The 21133-nt window shown below is 39.8% G+C and overlaps 2 protein-coding genes across 4 annotated transcripts; one reads left to right on the top strand and one right to left on the bottom strand.

Annotated features, from left to right (window-relative positions):
* Window positions 1–672: 672 nt before the first annotated feature.
* LOC117577838 (uncharacterized) lies at window positions 673–21068 on the top strand. 3 transcript variants are annotated; one of them, XM_034262778.2, is made up of 8 exons: window positions 673–747; window positions 9179–9409; window positions 11263–11725; window positions 11794–12004; window positions 13084–13922; window positions 14834–15035; window positions 16108–17215; window positions 20636–21068. In XM_034262778.2, exons 2-8 carry the CDS (start codon window positions 9242–9244, stop codon window positions 20813–20815), a joined length of 3171 nt encoding a protein of 1056 aa, XP_034118669.2. In that variant the 5' UTR covers window positions 673–747; window positions 9179–9241; the 3' UTR covers window positions 20816–21068. The 3 variants fall into 3 exon arrangements, with proteins under 3 accessions (XP_034118669.2, XP_034118670.2, XP_051864475.1); XM_034262779.2 differs by lacking the exon at window positions 673–747 and adding an exon at window positions 770–1320 and having other exon boundaries at window positions 13087–13922; XM_052008515.1 differs by lacking the exon at window positions 673–747 and adding an exon at window positions 771–1320.
* LOC117577842 (uncharacterized) lies at window positions 18825–20251 on the bottom strand. Its single transcript, XM_034262786.2, has 2 exons — window positions 19863–20251; window positions 18825–19800 (listed from the first exon to the last, which is right to left on the bottom strand). The coding sequence occupies exons 1-2, from the start codon at window positions 19960–19962 to the stop codon at window positions 19217–19219; spliced, it is 684 nt and encodes a 227-aa protein (XP_034118677.1). The 5' UTR covers window positions 19963–20251; the 3' UTR covers window positions 18825–19216.
* Window positions 21069–21133: the final 65 nt, after the last annotated feature.

Below are 21133 nucleotides of genomic sequence, written 5' to 3' on the forward strand. Positions count from 1 at the left end.
ATGAGTGGCAACGCTGCCGCGCGTTAGATGGCAACGCTAACAATTCAAAAAATGGGGTCACTGTAGAAAAGTAACGTATTTTATATAATTAAAATATTATGCGTAAAGTATAGCAACATAATATGAATAGTGTATTTATATATGACAGATAACAATACAGCAGCAAATCTAGTAAATATCGAAAACTGAAAATAATTTATGCATGCACAAATATGATTCATAAGGCTGGACGTCCTTGTGTGGCATTGTGGCAGCAATCCTCCCGCGCAGGCCGCGTTTAAACAGGTGTGACCCGTTGCATTAATGCATTTTCACCGCAAATCACCGGCTTAAATGCTTGATGTCCTTTGCCGCTAATCGGTCGCTTGTCAAACTGCTGCTGCTGCTGCTGTTGACTTCACCGCCGTCTTCAAAACTGGTTACACCAACTTTCGTTGCGGTTGCGCCGTCGTCGTTGTCGTCGCGAAGCAGCAGCAGAAGAAGTTGCTGCGCCAGCAGCAGTTGGCGGCGAGAGCTTAAGACAGTCAGCATTTTAACTTGGCCAGAGTCGGTCGCTTGACGCGCTAAATATATTATAAAAAAAAAAATATAACAACAAAAACAATTTCACATCATATAAATTTTTGCATTCGGTTTCACGACGTTCGTTGTGTTTTTTTTTCTTAAGTTTTTGTTTTTTTTTTTTTTTTTTGGAAAGGTGCGCGTGCGCTCTCGTTTTGGGGTGGAATAAAAACGAAATAAAGTCGAGTGAGTGTTCTGCAAGACGGAGCGTGAAGTGCAGCACGCTGCGCTCTTGTTTTACGTTATTTTTGTTATTGTTTTGTTATTTGTGGCAAACAAAAAAACAAAAAAAAAATAAATAAATAAATACAAAAAAAGCATGCGGAAAATCTGATCTGTCAAAAAGGCTTCAAATGTGAGCCGAGCTATTGCGCAAGGCGGGTAACACAAAAAGATATCGCTATCGTAGTATCACAATATCGATTACAATCGCCCCATCCCCCCTTCCCCAAAACCAACGGTCGTGTGACACTTTTCAAAGTGACCAAAGTGCTGCAAACTGGTTAAACGACGACGCGCTGCCCTAAAGCGCCGCGAACTGCGAACCGCGCGTTCGTTGTTAGTTTTGTTTTTTGTTTTTGTTTTATCTTTCACCTGCTGCTGCTGCGCTTCTCGGCTGAAAAGAACGCGGTCATGTGCAGCTTTTAAGTAACATCAACCACAACAACAACAGCAACAACAGCGGCAACAAAGAAATACATAACAACAACAACGAGACAATTCAGGATGTCGGACATTTACTATTGCAGCAACAGTCAGGTGAGTGTGTGCAGCGCAGAGACAGAGACAGAAATATGAATGCATTTGTTAGGTATTATTGATTATTGATTTACCAGTTTCCACTTGCGACATAACCAACGATCGCCCAGAAGAATGAACAACGCATAAATCATTCACAAATTGTTGTCGCAGTTATTGTTGTTATTGATGTTATGCAGTCGAAACCGAATATGACAGATTTACTGGAATGTTTTTTCAAACGCTTTTCCAATCGCTGTCGTCGCCGTCGTTTAACATAATTGGAAATTTGTTGCGACTCTCTGTGTGTGTGGCAGATAATTAATGAAACAAAAGTAAAAGCAGAAATGACAAAAATAACTCTCATGTTGTTGTTGTTGTTGTTGTTGTCGATTATGCAATGCAATGCGTTTGGCTATCGATATCGATATCGATAGCATCTTGATGATTACGCACATATTTATGGAGTACTTTCGTTTAGTTTTGCTGCTGCGCTGCCTGCAAAAATTATGGAGATTATTTATGTACCATACTATTATTAATGCTCAGTCGCAGCTTCAGCTTCAGCTTTAGCTTTAGCAGCATCCACATACAACGCAATCTAGTGAAAGTTCGCTCCGTTATAAGCCAATTTGCCTTAGTAACTTACTTTTGCTGCCAGCCGTTGTTGTTGTTGTTGCTGTTGCTTTGGGCGCTTGTTATTGTTGTTGTTGTTGTCGTTGCTGCTGCTGTTTTATATCAAAAAGAAATCAAAAGTTTTGCCCAGAGTGCGTCGCCGTCGCTTGTCTTCTTTTGTTTCTTTCTGTTTCTTTCTGTTTCTGTTGTTGTTGTTGTTATTTTAATTTGCAACTGTTTTCATGCAAAATACCCTTTCCGTCTTTGTCTTCGTCATTTTTGTTGTATACAATTTGTTTGTGAATTGAAACGTTGGAGTCTTTTTTTTGGCTTTTGTTTTTTTCGCTGCTTTTGTCGGTGAGAATATTTCCAAGACACAAAATGTGTCGCCGTTAACAACAGCAACAGCAACAAAAACAAAAACAACAATGTACAATGTACAATGTACAACCAAGGTTTTCACTGACCAAATTTTTGTGTTTTCTATACCCGCTGAACCAAGGGTTAACAGGGTATATAAGCACACAGAGTATCTTCCAAGCTTGAAAGCATTCAACTGAAAGAGCTACTTATAATTAAATTAAAGTGCACTCATTTAGACTAATGTTTAGTCTTTAAATAAATCATTTTATTTCATTTTTCGCATTTTTGTTGTATTTCATCTGAATTTGAAACAATGAAATTCATTACAAAAATGTATATTATGTTCCGCACATTGTTGTTTCATTAATTGAATCTTTTTAGGTAAAAAATATTTCCTTTGATATCCACTACTATATATTCTTGGATCTGAGTGAATCTTGCGATCAAGGCTTATTATATGTTCAAATACAAGCTGAAAATAATAATATAATATAATTCCATTACTAATTCATTGCATAAATATATAAAAAGAATAGAATAATTTAGGATATTTTGGTTATTCGAATCAAGTTAGAATGCAAACAATCAGAAAACCTTTAGTGACTAGTGTCATAATTATTAAGCTTAAGCTTAAATAAATAAACATTAAAAGCAGAACAAGTTTTTTGATAAACAAGAATTGAAGCTCGCATATTTAAGATTTAACACATTTCAAATGGTTTCTAAGAATTTGAAAGCGATCGCTTCATGAAATTAAAAGTTACTTGAGAAGCAGCTGCCTAATTCAATGAACTGTGTTTACGGGGTATCTTCGAGTCGAGCACACACTCAGCTGTGCAGCTTTCTCACTTGACAGTTATTGTTGCTGTCGTTGTCGTTGCTTTGTTGCAGGGCGTGCATAATTTCGTTGCTGCAATTTGTTGATCGTCCGCTGTAATTTAAGCTCTGCAGAGTAGTATTTATTAGTCGTCACAAACACACACACACACATATATAAGTATTGTATACAATACATATGCAATAAATGTGGCATTCCAATAGGTCTAGTCTAGACTCTAGACTCTAAACTCGCGCACGGCCAAAAGTGATTGCGGCGACAACAACAAACTCGTTTGGCTTAGAAAAAAAAAGAAATAGAAAAAAAACGTAACAACTTTCAGTTGTCGGTTTGTCTATGGGGCGACTTTAAGCTATGCTTATCTCGCTTTTGCCATTATATTGTTACTGTTGTTGCTGTCTTTGGTTGTTGTTGTTACTCTTTGCACAATCCCTCAAAAGACCAGCCAGCGGCTAAGCTGACGCCATCGATCGAACCCATCCACTATCCACCCCCTCTCAATAATATGTTGTCATCAATGCAAATCTTATGTTTCCTATTTTCCAAATCGGTCAAAGGTATTTCGATCGAGCACACTCCTCGTATACTTAATATTTGCTTGCCTGGAACGTTTAACATTTCCCCTGCTCTAAATCGATAACGATGGAACACGCCTTGCATATTTTCCTGTTCGTTATCGATAACAGCTGTCAGTGCTGCCAATTAAGCTAACCTATTTTAAAGCTGTTATTATCTAAATGATGCCAAATTATCATCACAATTAGAATGAATAAAATGAAAATGCATTGGCACATTTTATTTATATAGTTTGGCAGTACAAATTTAAATTATAATATAGTAAACATAGTTTTTTCTACATTTTGCAATTTGTATTTATTTATTTCCACTTTAGTTTGTCTACTTCTTTTTTACTTTTCTTTTTGACTACCATATAAACTTTTATTCTGTTGGCAACACCGAAGTCGACTTTAGTCATATTTTTGTTGTGCAAGCGAGTTATTCTGTTTATGGGCAAGCGGGGGAGACATGTTTGGGTTAGTATGTGTATAACGCACAAATAAACAAAAAGCCACATATCCAGATTTCTCACCACAAAATTATTAGACACCATTATATATGTACATATTTATTTCGATAGTATGATTTGTTGTTGCCGCGTTTTCTACTCACATATTTTGTTTTTTTTTTTCGCTGCAACAGGTTCAGCAGCAACAGCAACAGCAATGGCATCAACATCGGCAGCAGCAACAACAACCACAATAAAATGTTGTTGCCATTTGCAAAATGCCACACGACAGACAAAAGCCGCTGCAACAACAACAACAACAACAACAACTACAAGAACAACAGCAGCAGCAGTAAACGTGAAAAAATAATAATACTAGTCAGTGCTGTCTACTTTTTTTTTTCGTTGTCTGCTTTTTATTTTTCTATTTCATTTTTAAGCCATGCTCCTTTTTGTTGTTGCCGTGCTTTTTCTACTACTTGAGAGCGCAATAGATTTTGATTTTGAGTGCAAAAGTTGAGTGGCAACTCTTGAGTGACCTTTCATTGCGACTACTTTGTTGTAAATCGATCAATAGAAGTATGCGTGAATGGCAAAAGTATCGATTCGATAACACGCCGCCCGCTAATGCACACACACACATACATACAAGCAGGCCTAAGTCCACACAGCAATATGAATGCATGAACTTTCTCTGCCTGCTGCCGAGAAGAAGAAGAACAACACGCAGCAGCAGCGACGGCAGCTTTAAGTTTTTGTTGTCTTGCATTTGTCTTATTTTGAAAATGTCATTGAAATAAATTAGAAGCAAAAGGCAGCTGACACACACACACAAATACACACTGATACAATCACCATGACGGGCAGCCTACAATAATGACACAAGCACCAACAACAACAACAGCAACAACAACAACATCAATGCTGTGCAAATCGTAGTCTTAAGAAAAACGTCGACTGCACAGTCGCGGCTGCGAGTGTGGTTGAGGCTGCTGCTGCTGGCAAAGAAAGTAGCACAATTCATTGGCTTTGCCTGTTTCTGTTTGTTTGTTCATCATCATCGCTGATGTTGTTGTTGTTGCTGTGGTTGTTACCAGCTTCAAGCATTTTATGACTTTTATAAGCAGCGCTGTCGACAACGACAGCGATTTATTGAACAAATGTTTTGAGAATGTCTTTTGAATTGAATTTCCTTTCGATTGTGCGCATGTATAAGTTACACACATACATACATATGTGCATGTATTTGTGTGCGTGTTCCAGCGCCCTTTACTTTCCAATTTGCACTGCTTTATTATTATTATGCTGTCCGCCCTATTGCCAAATTACTTTTCCTCTTTTCATTCGTTGCCTTACTTATTTTCGGTTCACCGCTGCCGCTGCGCAGTCGCGCGCTGCTTGCAATTCGTTTAGCCTTGAACTGCGCCTGCGCCGACGTCGACAGCGACGCATTGCGTTGGCGTAGTTTTGTTATTGCTTTTTTTTCAATTTGCTTTTTCCTGCTGCAAACTATTTGTTATTGCATGTGTTCAAATTAAACTGAACAAATAATGCAAATTTTCGGGTTAACGGAAATTAATATTCATGTTGCGCACCAAAACAACAAGAGCAAGCAATTAACGCCATTTTTCGGCGTCCTTGGTTTGACCCCAAAAAAAAAAAGACCAAAAAAAAAAAAATACTGCTTGTCATCGATAGATGAGTAAGTGTCGATAACACAAAAAAACGAGTAACGAATTCAGATTACAGCGTTCATCTCGTAATTTGAAATTTGCAGCTGTTTATTTTTTTTCCCATTTTGTTTTAGTGTTCAATTCAATGACCTGTATACATACATATTTATTTATGCAGACTGTTGGGTTGCTTAAGCTACAATATATTTTAGACACTCGGTTGCCATACAAATGAGAGAGTCCACCTAGAAATCCACATTTATTCCCAGCCAACTTAAACAATCGTATTCTGAATAAACAATTCATTTTGGTCAGATGAAAGACAGAGAGAGAGAGAGAGAGAGAAAGAGGGAGAGAGCGCCCGAAGGCATTTCAATTAATTTGTATGCGTATTCGAATAATTTGTTAGTTCACAGAACTTTCTACTTCATTTGAATGCAAAACAAAGGCATTGGCGATGAAGCCAAAGTTTACAAAATGTTTTTAAAGGCGCACAGCAGACGCTGCATTCTGATTTGCAATATGACTATTTACATATTTAAACGCATGTGTGTCTACCTCTGTGTGTATAAGTGTGTGTGTGTCTTTTTGTAGGCGTAACTTGGCCAGGCCCATTTAACATGAGTCAGAGTCAGAGTCAGCTAGCTAGTTTGAGCTCTTAACACACCCCAAAAACAAAAACAACAGCAATGGCAACAATTGCTGTTATTTGTGCTTGGCTTTGCTTGGTTTGGAAAATTCGAGTTTTGTGCTGATTTCGTTGATGCCTCAGTCACGTAGTTGTCGCCTGATTTAAGCCCAAAAACAACATTAACAGGCGCCATCTAGCGGCAGGCGAAGCTTTCGCCGCTGGGGTCGCCTTCGTCATTGGCTTTGCCTGCTGTTGTTGCTGTTGTTGTTGTTGCTGCTGCTGCCGTTATTAATTCGTCACGACTGAGTTGGCAGCTGGCGGCTTGAAGCGACGTCGCCGGCAGCTGTTTGCCTAAAGGGAAATTAGTGAAAAGCTGTCACTCTCAAGTCTCCGCAAAGTCTCCAAATCACAGCTGCCCGCACGTGGCGTCCGTCTCTTAACGTTGCAGCCTCTTAACGTTTTTCCATTTTACCGTTTCTATTGTTACTCTAACTAAAGGAGCTTATCGCGAAATCAATTTGATTCGGCAATGAATCGGTTATAATCAAAAATTCATTGAAACATCATTGCGATAAAATTTTATTCTATAATACTTCTAAAATAATATTTTTCTAACATTATAAGAAAATACTATTCATGAAATATGAAATTTCAACATCACATTAATAGAGTCTTCAAAAAAATCCTTCCCTATACCAAATTTTTAGACACTAAAATAACTTTTGTGCATTAGCATCACAATTATCTTTAATAAATTGAGTGCTATACAACATTTTCTCTTTTAGACAAAAGTATTTGTCCATCATCATCATCATAAATAAATTATCTTTTAAAAATATTGTTCTATACCACATTTCTATGCTATAAACTAGTATTTGTCCGTCATCAGCATTCAGAAATTCTCTCTTTAACACATTGTTTTCTTTAGCAAATTTCGAATCTAGAGAACAACAACTTGTTCAACATCATCATAAATAATTTCTCTTGACAATGCAATGTAAAGATCTTTCTCAATTCGTTTTAAACGTTATTAACAGCTTTTATGTCACGGTTTTTAACATTGTTTATTAGCGATTTCATAGGGAATTTCTTTAATAATTTTTACTAAATTTCATTCCCAACTATTATAAATAAAATTTCATAAGCATAAATAAATGAAAAATAATTTATACAACACACAAATAGTTTTGAATGAAATGCAATGAATATAAAAGGAATTCGATTCAACAAGAGCATACAAAAGTTTCATTTGGCTGGGGAATTAATTTGGAAAAATTGTGGTCTATGATTTTCCCAATGCAATTGTCGACTTTCGTTTCTGGCTGCGCCATGGAGGTCAGACAGCTGGCGCAGCGTCTGCAGCAAGGAGGTTGGTGAGAAGAAGGAGGAACAAGAGGTGGAGGAGAAGGTAACTGTGAAAGTGCAGCGTGCGCGACAGGCAGAGTTCAAAAGACTTAGGCCACGAACTCGTTTTGCTATTGACAAGTGTCATTGGAAGAGGCGCATTTCTGAATTGTTTGTTTGCTGTTGCCGTTGCCATTTGCAGTAGTTGCTGTTGTTGTTGTTTTTATTATTAACGTTGCTGCTGCTGCTTCAGCAGCGAAAGCGAATTTTTTTGTGCCAATTGCAGTCAAAAATTTCAAAGCCAAGGCGAATAAGAAAATGCGGCAACGTCGCCAGCGAAATGAAAGTGTTTTGTTTATGTTGCTGTTGTTGTTGCTTCTGCTGCTGTTGCTGCTGTTGTTGTCCCCCAAACACGTTACGGCAGCATTGCAACGACGCACAGTGGGCGGCATTAAATATTTCCCACGTACAACATATTCCACATATTGGAAGTTTTAGCATTCATCAAAAACCACGAAAACTTGTTAAAATTAACATTTAAATTTTTCCATATTTTTATTTTTACATTTTTATCAATTTGAATTTGCATAGCAAGTTGTTTGAAACTGCCCACTGTGCGTGTGTGTGTGTCGCTGGCAACATGTTGCGCCCAAACATGTTTGCTGCATGTGTGTGTGTGTGTGTGTGTGTGAGAAGATGGATTTTAATGAATTTTCCTAATTAGTCATGTGAAAGAAAAGCGAAAACGAAACGTGGCATAAGGTTGCCTGTTGTTTCATTGTTGCTGTTGTTGTTGTTGTTGTCGCCTTTGCATTGTTGTTGATGCCAAAATGTTGATAGCAACATAACAAGAGGCCAAAGTAAAAGTTGCTGAATCGAAAATAAAAGTTCATATCAGACCAAAAGCAGCGTCGCCAAAAAAATGTGCATGTGATGTGTGCCTGAGTGTGTGTGTGTGAGTTCAAGTATGTGTGTGTGTGTGTGGGTAAATATGAAGATGAGCAAGCGAAACTTTCTTTTGACGCTGACGCCAACAACGCTGTCGACGTCGACTTGGGGCGCTGATCGCTTGACATTGGCTTCGTTTTATGAACTGCGCTGCTTGCGGTTAACTTTTGTTTGTATTCTGTTTTTTTTGTATTTATTTTTTTGGCAAAAGCAAAACTAAACTGGATCAGTTATTTGAACTTCGCCCATCCCACTCTGCCCGCACCCCTCTGCCTCTTCACCTTCATGCAAGCGTGTTAAATTTAGTGACCACGCTATAATTAACACCTCTCTACTGCGCATGTGCTGCCTATTACCATATCTGTAAAAATTGAAATAGTTTATGTACATTGTATTTTTGTTTTTTTTTTTATGTTTACTATATTTGTTTTTCTTTTTTTTTTCTCTGTGACTTCTTACAGATCAAGAAATCAGCGCGAGATGCGGATAAAAATGGCGGCAGCAATTCGACAGCAACAACAGTAATGTCAGACACAACAACAACAATGGTCGCGGCCGTTGACAAAAAGAACAACAGCAACAACAATAACAACAACAACAACAACTGCAGCGGCAATCGAAACAGCAGCAGCAGCAAAGACAAAAGCAAAGACATGCAAACAACAAATGGCGGCGGCAAAACCAATTGGAAGGTAACTAAAGTAATCATCAAGCTGAAAACGTAATAAACACAAAAATAAATACAATGTACAACATTGTTTGTGCAATGATGTGCAATAATTAAAGCAAAAGAGAGAGAGACAGAGAGAGCGAGATGAAAAGAAAGAAGGAAATGCGTGTAGTATATGATGAGGTAATACAAAATGAAATGAGAGTAAAACAACACAACAACATCAAGAAATGTTTGCACGTGCGTTTGCCGCTCTTCTTCTTCTTCTTCTTCTGTGCTCTGCACACCGTTATGCGGCCGAGTGACTTTTGCCCGACTTGTGTGGGGCAAGGCGTCAGTGTGAGTGTGAGTGTGAGTGTGAGTGAAATGCAAATGCGAGTTAATAATTTAACCCACAACTGACACATGACTGCGTGTGTGTGTGTGTCTGTGTTCATGTGGTGCTGATCTGCGACATGGTCAATAAACGCAGATGCTGATTATGAAATGAGGAAACCATTTACGCGCTTGCGCGCACTCTCTTTCTTTCTACCTCGCAATATTTAATTACATTTTGTGCTTTTTTGCTGCTCATTTATTTTATTATTGTTATATGTGCATACTTACATACATATGTACATACATGTATGTACGTACGTACGTTGACGGTTTGCAGCATCACGAAGAGAAAAGTAGGCCGCGACGCGACCTGTTTAACGGCCATGCGGCCCTCCCGTCTTGCGAGTTGCTTTACTTGCGCTTTAATTAATTTTCTAAAGTGTGTTTATGTGCATACGAACACACACACATACTCTGTTCTCTGCTTGTGGCTTTCGTAATTGCAACATTAAACCCGCGAGCGACCGCATGAATTTTTCCACATTTGCCCGTTATTTAACATTGTGAGCCACTTGCGGTGGCGGCGTTGCCGGCCCGTTGATCCTTTTTCAACCAACACTAACAGACGCTGCCAGATCAATGTAATCTTGTTTGGCAATAAGAATTATGTAAATTGAAATTAGAATTTGAAATCCAAAACAATACTTAATTACAATTATTAAAAATATATATCAGATTAGTGGTTACAATAATACCTCAGAGCCTTGCTTCTTTCCACTAGCATTAGTAGACGCATTTTGTAAACGATAAGAATTGAAGAAAATGCATTTTGAAAAATATGTTCAAAATGTATAATATTAAATAACTAATAGCAATAAATTACAACAGTAGTTACAGTAGTTAGATATTATCTCTTGCTGCTTGCAAACTGTTCATCCTTCAATGTCAATGCACGTTGCCAGATCATTAAAATTAGCTGAGTGTGGCTGCGCTGCCCTGCTCTGCTCTGACCACCTGTCGTGTGGATCCTGTGAATGCCATGCACAACGCTGCCAGATCATTTGAAAATGTAAATAGGCAATTTGGTTCCGTAATTAAATTGTGCAAGTGAAACGCAATTAAATGCGCCGCGTCTTCCTCGGCTTGAATGTTTTGCTTGTTTTGTGGTCATCATCATGCAAATGCAACAACGTTTGCATGCGCGTTCATCAAACAGCAACAACAACAAAAACAATAACCGAAGCACTCAAATTGAAAGCATTTTCAAGTGCATTACCAAGGCACATAGTTTTTAGCGTGTGATGGAGCATTGCGTTTCGTTCATTTCGTTCATTTGGTTCGTTCGTTCGTTCGCTCGCTCTTTCGTTTCGTTGGCTGATTTAACGGCATGATTTGGCGCGAATTTGTGTAAGGCGCTTTTGTGGTCAATGACCAGCGCGGACCAACGATCGTTAAAAAATCCGTTGCGGCTTTTGTCACTAATTATGAACTTGTTTTTATTTGATTTGATATATTTTTGTTTTTTTTTTTGTTTGTTTCTTTGTGTTCGTTAAACAGGGTCTCGTCCAAAGCAACCCCAATGGCAATGGAGCAGCGCTTGCAGTGGCGTCCACAGTGTCGCAGCCGCCCAAGGTTTTTCACAACACACGCTGCACACGACACCACAAACCGCATCATACACATAGCAATGGTGGCAGCGGCGGCGGAGGTGTAAACGGAGCGATGTCTGGCGTGGATTTGGTGAGCACGCCATCACAACAACAACAACAACAACAACAACAGCAGCAGCAGCAACAACAACAGCATCATCTGCATCATCATATGCACAGTCACAATCACAACGCCCATGCCACGCCTCCACATCATGGGCTGCGTCGCAAATCCGAATCCGTGCTGTCCACCGACTCCGACATACGTTTCACGCGTCGCAAACTGGGCGATAGCCAGAAGTGTGGCTGCGCTGTGATAGCCGGTTTCCTCATTGCCCTTCTGGTCGCCGGCGCCTTTGTCTATGTGGGCTGTAAGTTAGCCAGCTCCTGGGATTTGACACCTCTTCAAATGCTTTCCTTCTTCTTATCCAATTTGCAGACACGTATTTTCGACCGGAGCCGTTGCCGGATCGCGTGTTCCGCGGCAAGTTCATGGTGCTGAACGACAAATGGAGCATGGAGCTGGCCAATCAGAACTCGCTGCGTTTCCAGCACAAGGCGCGCGACTATCGGGAACGCATCAATCTCACGCTACGACGCTCCGATCTACGCGAGGCCTACGAGGGCAGCGAGATCCTGGCTCTGGATGGGTAAGCACCACTTTAAGTCTTTCCTAGACTCTACAACTGATTAATATTTGTTTACTAAGCATATCAATAATCCATTAGACAAAGCGATCCATTACGAGTTGAATTCTTTCTCGATTAATTATTTTCCCTTTATTCCTAAGCATATCACTAATTCATTAGACAAAACGATCTTTGACGACTTGAACTCTTTCTCGATTGATTATTTTCCCCTTTTTTCTAATCATATCAATAATTCTTAAGGCAGAATGATCCATGAGGAGTTGAACTCTTTCTCGATTGATTATTTTCCCCTTATCCCTAAGCTAATCAATAATTCCTAGGGCAGAACGATCCTTGAGCTCTTTCTCGATTGATTATTTTCCCCTTTTTTCTAATCATATCAATAATTCTTAAGGCAGAATGATCCATGAGGAGTTGAACTCTTTCTCGATTGATTTTTTCCCCTTATCCCTAAGCATATCAATAATTCCTAAGACAGAACGATCCTTGAGCTCTTTCTCGATTGATTATTTTCCCCTTATTTCTAAGCATATCAATAATTCTTAAGGCAGAATGATCCATGAGGAGTTGAACTCTTTCTCGATTGATTATTTTCCCCTTATCCCTAAGCTAATCAATAATTCCTAGGGCAGAACGATCCTTGAGCTCTTTCTCGATTGATTATTTTCCCCTTATTTCTAAGCATATCAATAATTCTTAAGGCAGAATGATCCATGAGGAGTTGAACTCTTTCTCGATTGATTATTTTCCCCTTATTCCTAAGCATATCAATAATCCATTAGACTAAACGATCCTTGACGAGATGAACTCTCTCGATTGATTATTCCCCTTATTCCTAACGATATCAATAATTCCTAAGACGAAACGATCTTTGAGCTCTATCGCGATTGATTATTTTCCCCTTATTCCTAACCATATCAATAATTCCTAAGACAGAACGATCCTTGAGCTTTTTCTCGATTGATTATTTTCCCCTTATTCCTAAGCATATCAATAATCCATTAGACTAAACGATCCTTGACAAGATGAATTCTTTTTCGATTGATTATTTTCCCCTTATACCCTTCTATCCCCTTCAGCAGCGAGGACAACAACAACATTGTGGTGCACTTCAACATGATCTTTGATCCATATGCGGGCTTGGTCAGCAGCGGCGAGTTGTTGGCGCTGTTCCACGAGGAGCTCAGCGATGCCCAGCGTCGTCATTTTGCCAACATGACCGTCGATGTGGCGAGCGTTAGCATCAAGGAGACCACTGGCCTCATTGAGGAGCCCATCATGTCCAGCTCACCGCTGGGCGGCAACGATGAGACCACCGAACCGGCCAGCACAACACCGCGTCCGGTGCCGCGTCGCTGTGAGCCGCTGCAGCTGAACTATTGCCGCAATGTCGGCTACAATGTGACCACGTATCCCAATCTGCTGGGCCACGCCAACTACGATCAGGTGGCCGATGATGTCATTGTGTTCCGTGAGCTGGTCGATGGCGAGTGCTTCCGCGAGGCCTACGACTTTGTCTGCCGACTGTTGCAGCCGCCTTGCGAGACGCACGGCATCAGTGTGGCGCCCACACCGGGTGCCATCTGTCGAGAGTACTGTGAAGCCTTCATGGCCGGCTGTGGCGGCCGTTTGCCTGCTCGCTTCCGCCACCACTTTGATTGCGAACGCTTCCCGGAGTCGACGGGCACGCAGTCGTGCCAGCAGAAGCCTCACTGTGTGGGCGACATGCAGACCAATGTCCAGAGTCCGCGTCTCTGCGATGGCTATGCGGACTGCCCGGATCTCTCCGATGAGCGCAGCTGCGCTTTCTGTGCTCCCAACGCTCTCTACTGCGGACGTGGACGCGCTTGTGTGCCTCGCAAGGCGCGCTGCGATGGCAAAGCCGATTGTCCTGATGGCGCCGACGAGAAGGATTGCCGTAAGTACTTTGTTGTTCTTTAATTTAGGCTTAAGGCAAGTGTTTTTATCCTCCAAAGTATGGAACGAATTTAACGATCATTTTTGCGAGGTGCTTTATAAGCAAAAAAAAAAAATACTCATCAATGAATTGCATAAAAATCCTTTTTTCGATGATTTTCAAGTTTATGATTTTAAAAGCTTTACGATAATAATTCATTTTAACCCATTTTGAGTATCAATTTTTAAAAAGTGAAAAAGGAAGCTTAAACAATCCTTATTTTTGAGAAACAAAATACTTCATAATAATCATAATCAAAATAATAATAATAATAATAATCACAATTTTTCAGAATGAAAAACATTCATAAATTTTGAGAGAAAACTCTAAAATAATGTTAATAGTATGTGATTTCTTTTAGTTCATAAAACTTTTGACCCCTTTTAAATATTAACTTTTAACAAGTAAAATTAATTAAGCATAAACAATCCCTATTGTTAAAAGAACAAAATACTTCATGACCAATAATTTAAAAATAACAAAATTAATCGTTATTTTTCAGAAAGAAAATATTTAATGTTTTTGAAAACATAAAAACTGAAAAATTATAATAATAAACCTACAAAATTAGAGTTATTCATGGTGGGTGTCGAGTTTTCGCTGATATTATTTTCTAATATTAAAATGCTATAAAGCACTCACTTTTTTATTGGAGCGAAAACTATAAAAATCATTATTATTTAATATAGTTATTTTTTCTTTGCTCAAAATTGAAATGATTATAGTCCAATTTTTATAAAATTACCCGAAATGAATTACGATCGTTAGTGAAAAACATAAAATTTGAAATAATAATCATTAGCATGTAATTTGTATAATATGCTCAACTCTCATATTGGTTACGCTGTCTGCCTCCAACTCTTTACTTGCAGTTTCCATAGCTCCACTGGCTGCGGATCTGTTGCAACCGGAACCGTTAGTACCATATCTGACGCGCTTCCATGCCGCCGGCTATGCGGTCTTCTCCGAGAAGGGCGTCGTTGGCAAACTCTGCGCCGAGGGGCTGGAGGGCGATGCCAAGCTTGTGGTGCGGCAAACTGTCTCCGAGTCGCTGTGCAAATCTCTGGGATACGAGTAAGTGCAGCTATACAACACTCAAATATTAACTTCACAACTTAAAAAGTTATTCAACAAACTACTTTTTTATGTGAAATTACTTTTGATACCCTTTTTTTTTAATTATACCCGTATTATAACTTTGTGCCGGCAGGAAATGAATGTAAGAGGCAGAAAGAGGCGTCTCCGACCCCATTATACATATACATATATATATATTCTTGACTAGCGTCAACTATCAAGACGATATAGCCATATACGTCTGTCTGTCCGTCTGTCCGTATGAACACCGAGATCTCTAAGACTATCAGAGATCGAGAGTACTTGTTTTGTTTGCATGTAGATTAAGTTGGTTTCAAATGTTTGCCACGCCCATTTCTGCAATTTACCTATACATAGTATTTATGATACCTGATGATTGTAGAAGTTATTTATGAAATATTTCTGTGCTGGTTAACAATCTAATTTGAGCTCTATGGTGTAATATAATGTAGTAATTGAACGATATACCAAATATGGCATTCGGTATATTTTTGTATTTTTTGGCGTAAATTATTTGGTATACTTTTAGAATTATTCACCACTGTTTTTCTTTTATTCAAAATGAGTAGAGGGTATTTCATAGTCGAGCACACTCGACTTTAGCTTTTCACTATTTTATGTGAAATTACATTGCTTATGGCACTCTGGTCACACTGGATCTACTCTTTATGAGTAGAGGGTATTTCATAGTCGAGCACACTCGACTTTAGCTTTTCACTATTTTATGTGAAATTACATTGCTTATGGCACTCTGGTCACACTGGATCTACTTTTTATGAGTAGAGGGTATTTCATAGTCGAGCACACTCGACTTTAGCTTTTCACTATTTTATGTGAAATTACATTGCTTATGACACTCTGGTCACACTGGATCTACTTTTTATGAGTAGAGGGTATTTCATAGTCGAGCACACTCGACTTTAGCTTTTCACTATTTTATGTGAAATTACATTGCTTATGGCACTCTGGTCACACTGGATCAACGTTTTTTTTTTGATTTTCTGTTGCTCTATAACGCCTCAAACTTTACTTGCATCTCCATCCGCAGATCCGTGGAGATCTTCGATGTGCAGAACGACACGGAGCAGCTGTCGGACTATGTGCGAGTGCTGGATCCGCATGCGCCGGAGATCAGCTTCATACGCACCCATTGCCCCAAGCGCCAGGTGCTCTACGTGGGCTGCGGTGATCTGCGCTGTGGTGTGCAGTCGGCGCTGCCCAATGCCAAGCAGCATCTGTCGCTGCCCAAGATGTCGGCACCCGGCGACTGGCCCTGGCTGGTGGCGCTCTTCCGCGAGGACATTCATGTGTGTGATGGCACGCTGATATCGCCCGATTGGGTGCTGACCACGGAGAGCTGCTTCCAAGGGCAACCGCGGGCCACGTGGATGGCCATTGTGGGTGCAGTGCGTCTGTCCGCGAAGGCGCCGTGGACGCAACGGCGTCGCATCATTGGCATGATCAAGAGTCCCGTGGAGGGTTCGACGGCGGCGCTGGTGCGTCTCGAGACGCCCGTCAGCTACTCAGATCATGTGCGTCCCATTTGCCTGCCCGACGCACTCCAGCGTCAGCAGCAACATCAGCCGCCCATGCAACGGCGTGCCTATGTTCCGGTCGCCGAACGCTTGGAGGCTCAGCCGACGACGGCGACGCAAGCGCAGCGTCGTTTGGCGCAGGAGACGCAACAATTCTTCCTTATACCGTCGCAGCAGGAGCACGAGGGATCGGGCAGCGGCAGCGGCAACGGCAACAGTGGCGAGGAGCCGGATGAGAATGCCGCTTACGATTATCTGCAGGCAGAGGCGGCTGCCTCCCACATGCCACATGCGGAGGCACTGCAGCAAACGCTGCCCGAGCAGGAGCAAGAAGCACAACTGAATTCGTATCCACTGCCGGACAAAGCGCCGCAGGTTAACTATTATGGAGGCGCCTCCTCATCCCTGGCCACGCAGGCAGCAAAGTCACATCCTTCGAAGGCGCCAAGTGCTCCGGAGCAGATCTGGACGAACTGCAACACGTTGGGTTGGTCTCGACAGCGCGATCATCTGCAGCGCGTCCAGCTGAAGATTGGCGATATGGCGCCTTGCGAGAATGTCTCCATCACGACGGTCAACTCCATGTGCATGGAAGCCACCTACCAGAAGTACGACTGCACGGTAAGTGATCCTCTTCAGACATTCTTTATAAACTTTACTGTTCTGTCCCCTGTCTGTCCATTGACTTAAAGAGCTATAACTCGGTGATTATAATTGCTAAATTTATCAGTTTTTAGTGATAATACTCCTACAAATTCTACTTTATATATTCTAAAGAATTTCTGCCTTCTCTTTATTTCGTCGCTGTTATTCTGACATTCCATCTATCTGTCTGTCCGTTATCTTAAATAGCCATAACTCTGAAACTATAGATATTAGAGTTATAAAATTTACTGAACTAAGCTTAGATTACATATCTTCTTCGAATGCGTATATTCCAAAGAAATACTCCATGCTATTTCTGTTCTTTCGTTTGTCTCTCTGACCATTCATGTAAAGGACTAGAACTCAGAGACTATAAGAACTACAATTCTGACCTTTTATATTCATATTTATTCTTTACTTCTTTCCTCAACCAAAAGAGTTTTGTCACTTAGCCATTAACAAGCAGCATTAGTCATTCTCTAATCGATTTAATCCGTACTTTGTGTTAAACACCCAGACTATTAAAGCTAGAGCGATCAAATTGATCAACAAAATATCTATTTTTGGCAGTTCTAACCAATTTCGAAATAAACATGCTAAAATATCGTACCAATATATGCTTTAACAATTAGAATTTCTCATTGAAAAATCAGGAGTAATACTGTTAATTTTCGACATACACAAAAAGCTTTCATTTCTTTTATTGGCATCGTTTTTTTTTTTTTTTATGTAGCTAACGGTTATGGCCATAACTAACTGTTGTTATTAGAGCTATGACTGTTGAATAACATCTGCTTATCTTAATTATTTGCGATCATTATGAAACTCTTCGAATTGAATCATTTGCATGCCACACAAAGTTGTCTTTGGCTAAATATAAAGATTTTAATCGTCACAAAACGTGATTGTAATGTCAAGGTTTTTGATTGCTTTGTTTTTTTATTTTTTTTTTTATTTCATTTTGGGGGAACTAGTTCTTCTTGAAGTGAATTTTTATTGACGAGTATATAGTATGAAGCTGCAGTCGCTAATTGTGTTTTTTTTTTGTGTTTTGTTTAATCAAAATGCGAAATATACGATTCGCTTAATAGCATCATTTAGCTGTCAGATGAAAAGCTTCCTGTGTATATACAAATTATAATTATGATACCGTAGGTTCTGTTCTTTATTGTTTCTTTATATAGTAATGCAGTTAGATTGAAAACAAAAGTATCTTAGCATAAGATAGTATTTTTATATTTAATAGATATAATTATTGCTACATTTTATTTTACGAAAATTCCTAAATTATATTCGGTATACCCTTAGTAGACAGTAATGTATTATTTATAAAAAGAAATATTAGTAAAAAGGCATGTCATATAATTAAAGACTATTTAGACGACATTAAATTAATAGTATACAAATCAAGGCTTATTATTACATCATTAGTAAATTATTTTACCTATACAATATATGTATATAAAAAAAATTTAATTTATACTAATAATTTAGTATTTTTCATATTTTTAGATATCAATTATTTACCTTACTTTCTATATCAAGATTGAGTAAAGAAGTTAGTAAAATTAAATATTTAGTTTTGTTGTAATATTTCTAAATTTCGGCTAAAAAATTTTTATTATTTCTTTAGTCTTTAATCACTTTAATAGATCGGCAACGCCATTAATACATTTTTCGACTATTCTTTAATCTCTTTAAATTAGAAGATTTGTTAGTTTAATTTTTACATAAAGATTTGCTTACAGGTAATAGAAAAAATTAGTATTAATATTATAATGAGTATTATAATATATTTCTCGACTTTTTGACTTGTCTTTAATCTCTTTAGGCATATAGATCGTTAATCAACAATGCCAGTAATATTAAGCATAAAGAGTATGGGTGACATTCTTTTTTGGGATCATTTGCTTAGTGTCTAGGAACTCTGGTTGAACCTCAAGGCCTTAGGTACACGCTGCTCCAGCTCCAGCTGCCTTAGATGCGAATGGAGCGCGAAGCTGTTGCCGCTGCCACAGCTGTGGCAAGGAGTGCCAGATGTGGAGCAGCTGCAGCTGGAGCTGGACGACGTGAACGCTGGCAGAGCTGCAAGCGTAAACGCTTTGCCTGCGAGTGATGTGGACGAGCGGCGGTCACAGATGAGAGTTGACGTAGAGCGCGCAGAGGAGGCTGTTGCTGTAGTTGTAATTGGTGTTGTTGTTGTTGTTGTACGAAGGAGTGCTGGCGACGCAGTGCAGTCGGAGCGGGAGCAAAGCTGGTGGGGAGCGCGCCCAGAAAACAGTTCTGACGATGCACAGGCACCGCTACATACTCTGCTTCCGCCTCCGCTTCCGGCTGCTCTTGCTCGACGGGATTAGAAGAGGATTCGCTGCTTGGTCTGCTTTGTTTCTCGATGCTGCGTCGCAGCTTCTGCCAGTCGATGCGCAGCTGAAACGTTAGCTCGGGGCAGGGAAAGAGCAGCAGAAAGTATTCCAAGAGCTGCTGCTCAAACACATAGCCCTGGCCATTGGACAGCACCAGTCCAGCGCGCTGTGACTGCGGTATGTTGAAGCGAGTGCAGACTGTAAACAAATTCTACCCGATTAGAGATTATTCTCTCTCTCTCACACACTAGTGCACTTACTTTGATCAATGATTTGGTCGTAACTGCTGCCCGTCTCGCAGATGATGAAACCTGTGTCGCCCTGGAAGCTGATCTTCAAGCAGCTCTTAATATCCAACATGATGAAATTCAATAATGATGACTGCCCGCGATGATTAATGAGAATGTTTAAAATTCACTTTCTTTTTGTTTTTTTTTTTCGCCTGCTGTTCGTTCGCTCTGTGACGCTCAACTGAAATGCAGTTGGCGCGCGCTGTTACTTTTATGCCCTGCAGAATGCGAGCTATTGTGGTGTTGGGCTCCAGGGAGTGCAAGAGGGAAGGAGACAATTGAGCTCGATCTGCCTGCAGCTGCTGGACTACCTTTGTAACATGCGTGCTCTCTTACTCTAGCTGCCTGCTTAGTCGGTGTCAGGGATGTTTCTAGTAGTTGCTAATAAATTTGCCTGTGCATGACTGCGCTCGTGCTACGTTCAGAGCGAGAATGAGAGAAAGAGCGAGAGAGCGCAATGCGATTGCTGTTGAGAGAGCGCCTTAAGTGTTCTTCTTGTTGCTGTTGATGTTGTTGTTGTTTTGTTGTGGGTCAGGCGTTACTCATGCGTTTGGTTTTGTTATTTTGTCGCGAACGCGTCGCTGCATGTCTGCTTTGATACGTGACGTCACAATGACACCACAACAGGGCGATGTGTTTAATTAAATAGTTTAATATTTAGTTATTCATTTATTATCATTTTATTCATTTATATTCAATAACTGTTTTTTTACTCATGCTGTATTTTTTTTTCTTAATTGCAGCAAGAGGAATACTCTGGTGCGCCTGTGCAATGCCTTATACCCGGCACCAATCAGTGGGCCCTGATTGGCGTCTCCTCCTGGCGCATTGCCTGCGGTCCCACGGGCGTGGAGCGACCGCGGATGTATGATAAGATCGCCTCCAATGCGGACTGGATACGGGAGACGGTGAATGCGATCTAAGAACTGGCATTTTGTAAAAAAAGAAAAATATGTAGATGATAAAAACAACTAACGTGTATTATGTAAAAAGCAAGTGGAAGTGGAAAAAGTGAAGACATTGTCTTTAGCTCCAATTTAAATTTAACTCTAATCGTAATTTTATTCTTAATCGTATTCGTAACTTGACTAACTGCGTACTATATGCAATCTAATCTTATGTATTGTATTGTAATCGACACCCTGTTTTTTATTTTTTTTTGTGTACTGTTTTTGTGTAATATTTATTATTTACTTTAAATTTACTTTATGCTAAAGGATAAACAACAACAACAGCAACAA

The sequence above is a fragment of the Drosophila albomicans genome, chromosome X (assembly GCF_009650485.2).
Source record: "Drosophila albomicans strain 15112-1751.03 chromosome X, ASM965048v2, whole genome shotgun sequence".
Taxonomy (NCBI): domain Eukaryota; kingdom Metazoa; phylum Arthropoda; class Insecta; order Diptera; family Drosophilidae; genus Drosophila; species Drosophila albomicans.

Bases quoted from the DNA above. Each gene is read 5' to 3' on its own strand.
- LOC117577838 (XM_052008515.1), top strand. From the start codon at position 1,288: ATGTCGGACATTTACTATTGCAGCAACAGTCAG. The intron at 1,321-9,178 runs GTGAGTGTGTGC...GACTTCTTACAG, and splicing joins ACTATTGCAGCAACAGTCAG to ATCAAGAAATCAGCGCGAGA. The intron at 9,410-11,262 runs GTAACTAAAGTA...TTCGTTAAACAG, and splicing joins GCGGCAAAACCAATTGGAAG to GGTCTCGTCCAAAGCAACCC.
- LOC117577842 (XM_034262786.2), bottom strand. From the start codon at position 19,962: ATGTTGGATATTAAGAGCTGCTTGAAGATCAGCTTCCAGGGCGACACA. The intron at 19,801-19,862 runs GTAAGTGCACTA...ATTTGTTTACAG, and splicing joins CGACCAAATCATTGATCAAA to TCTGCACTCGCTTCAACATA.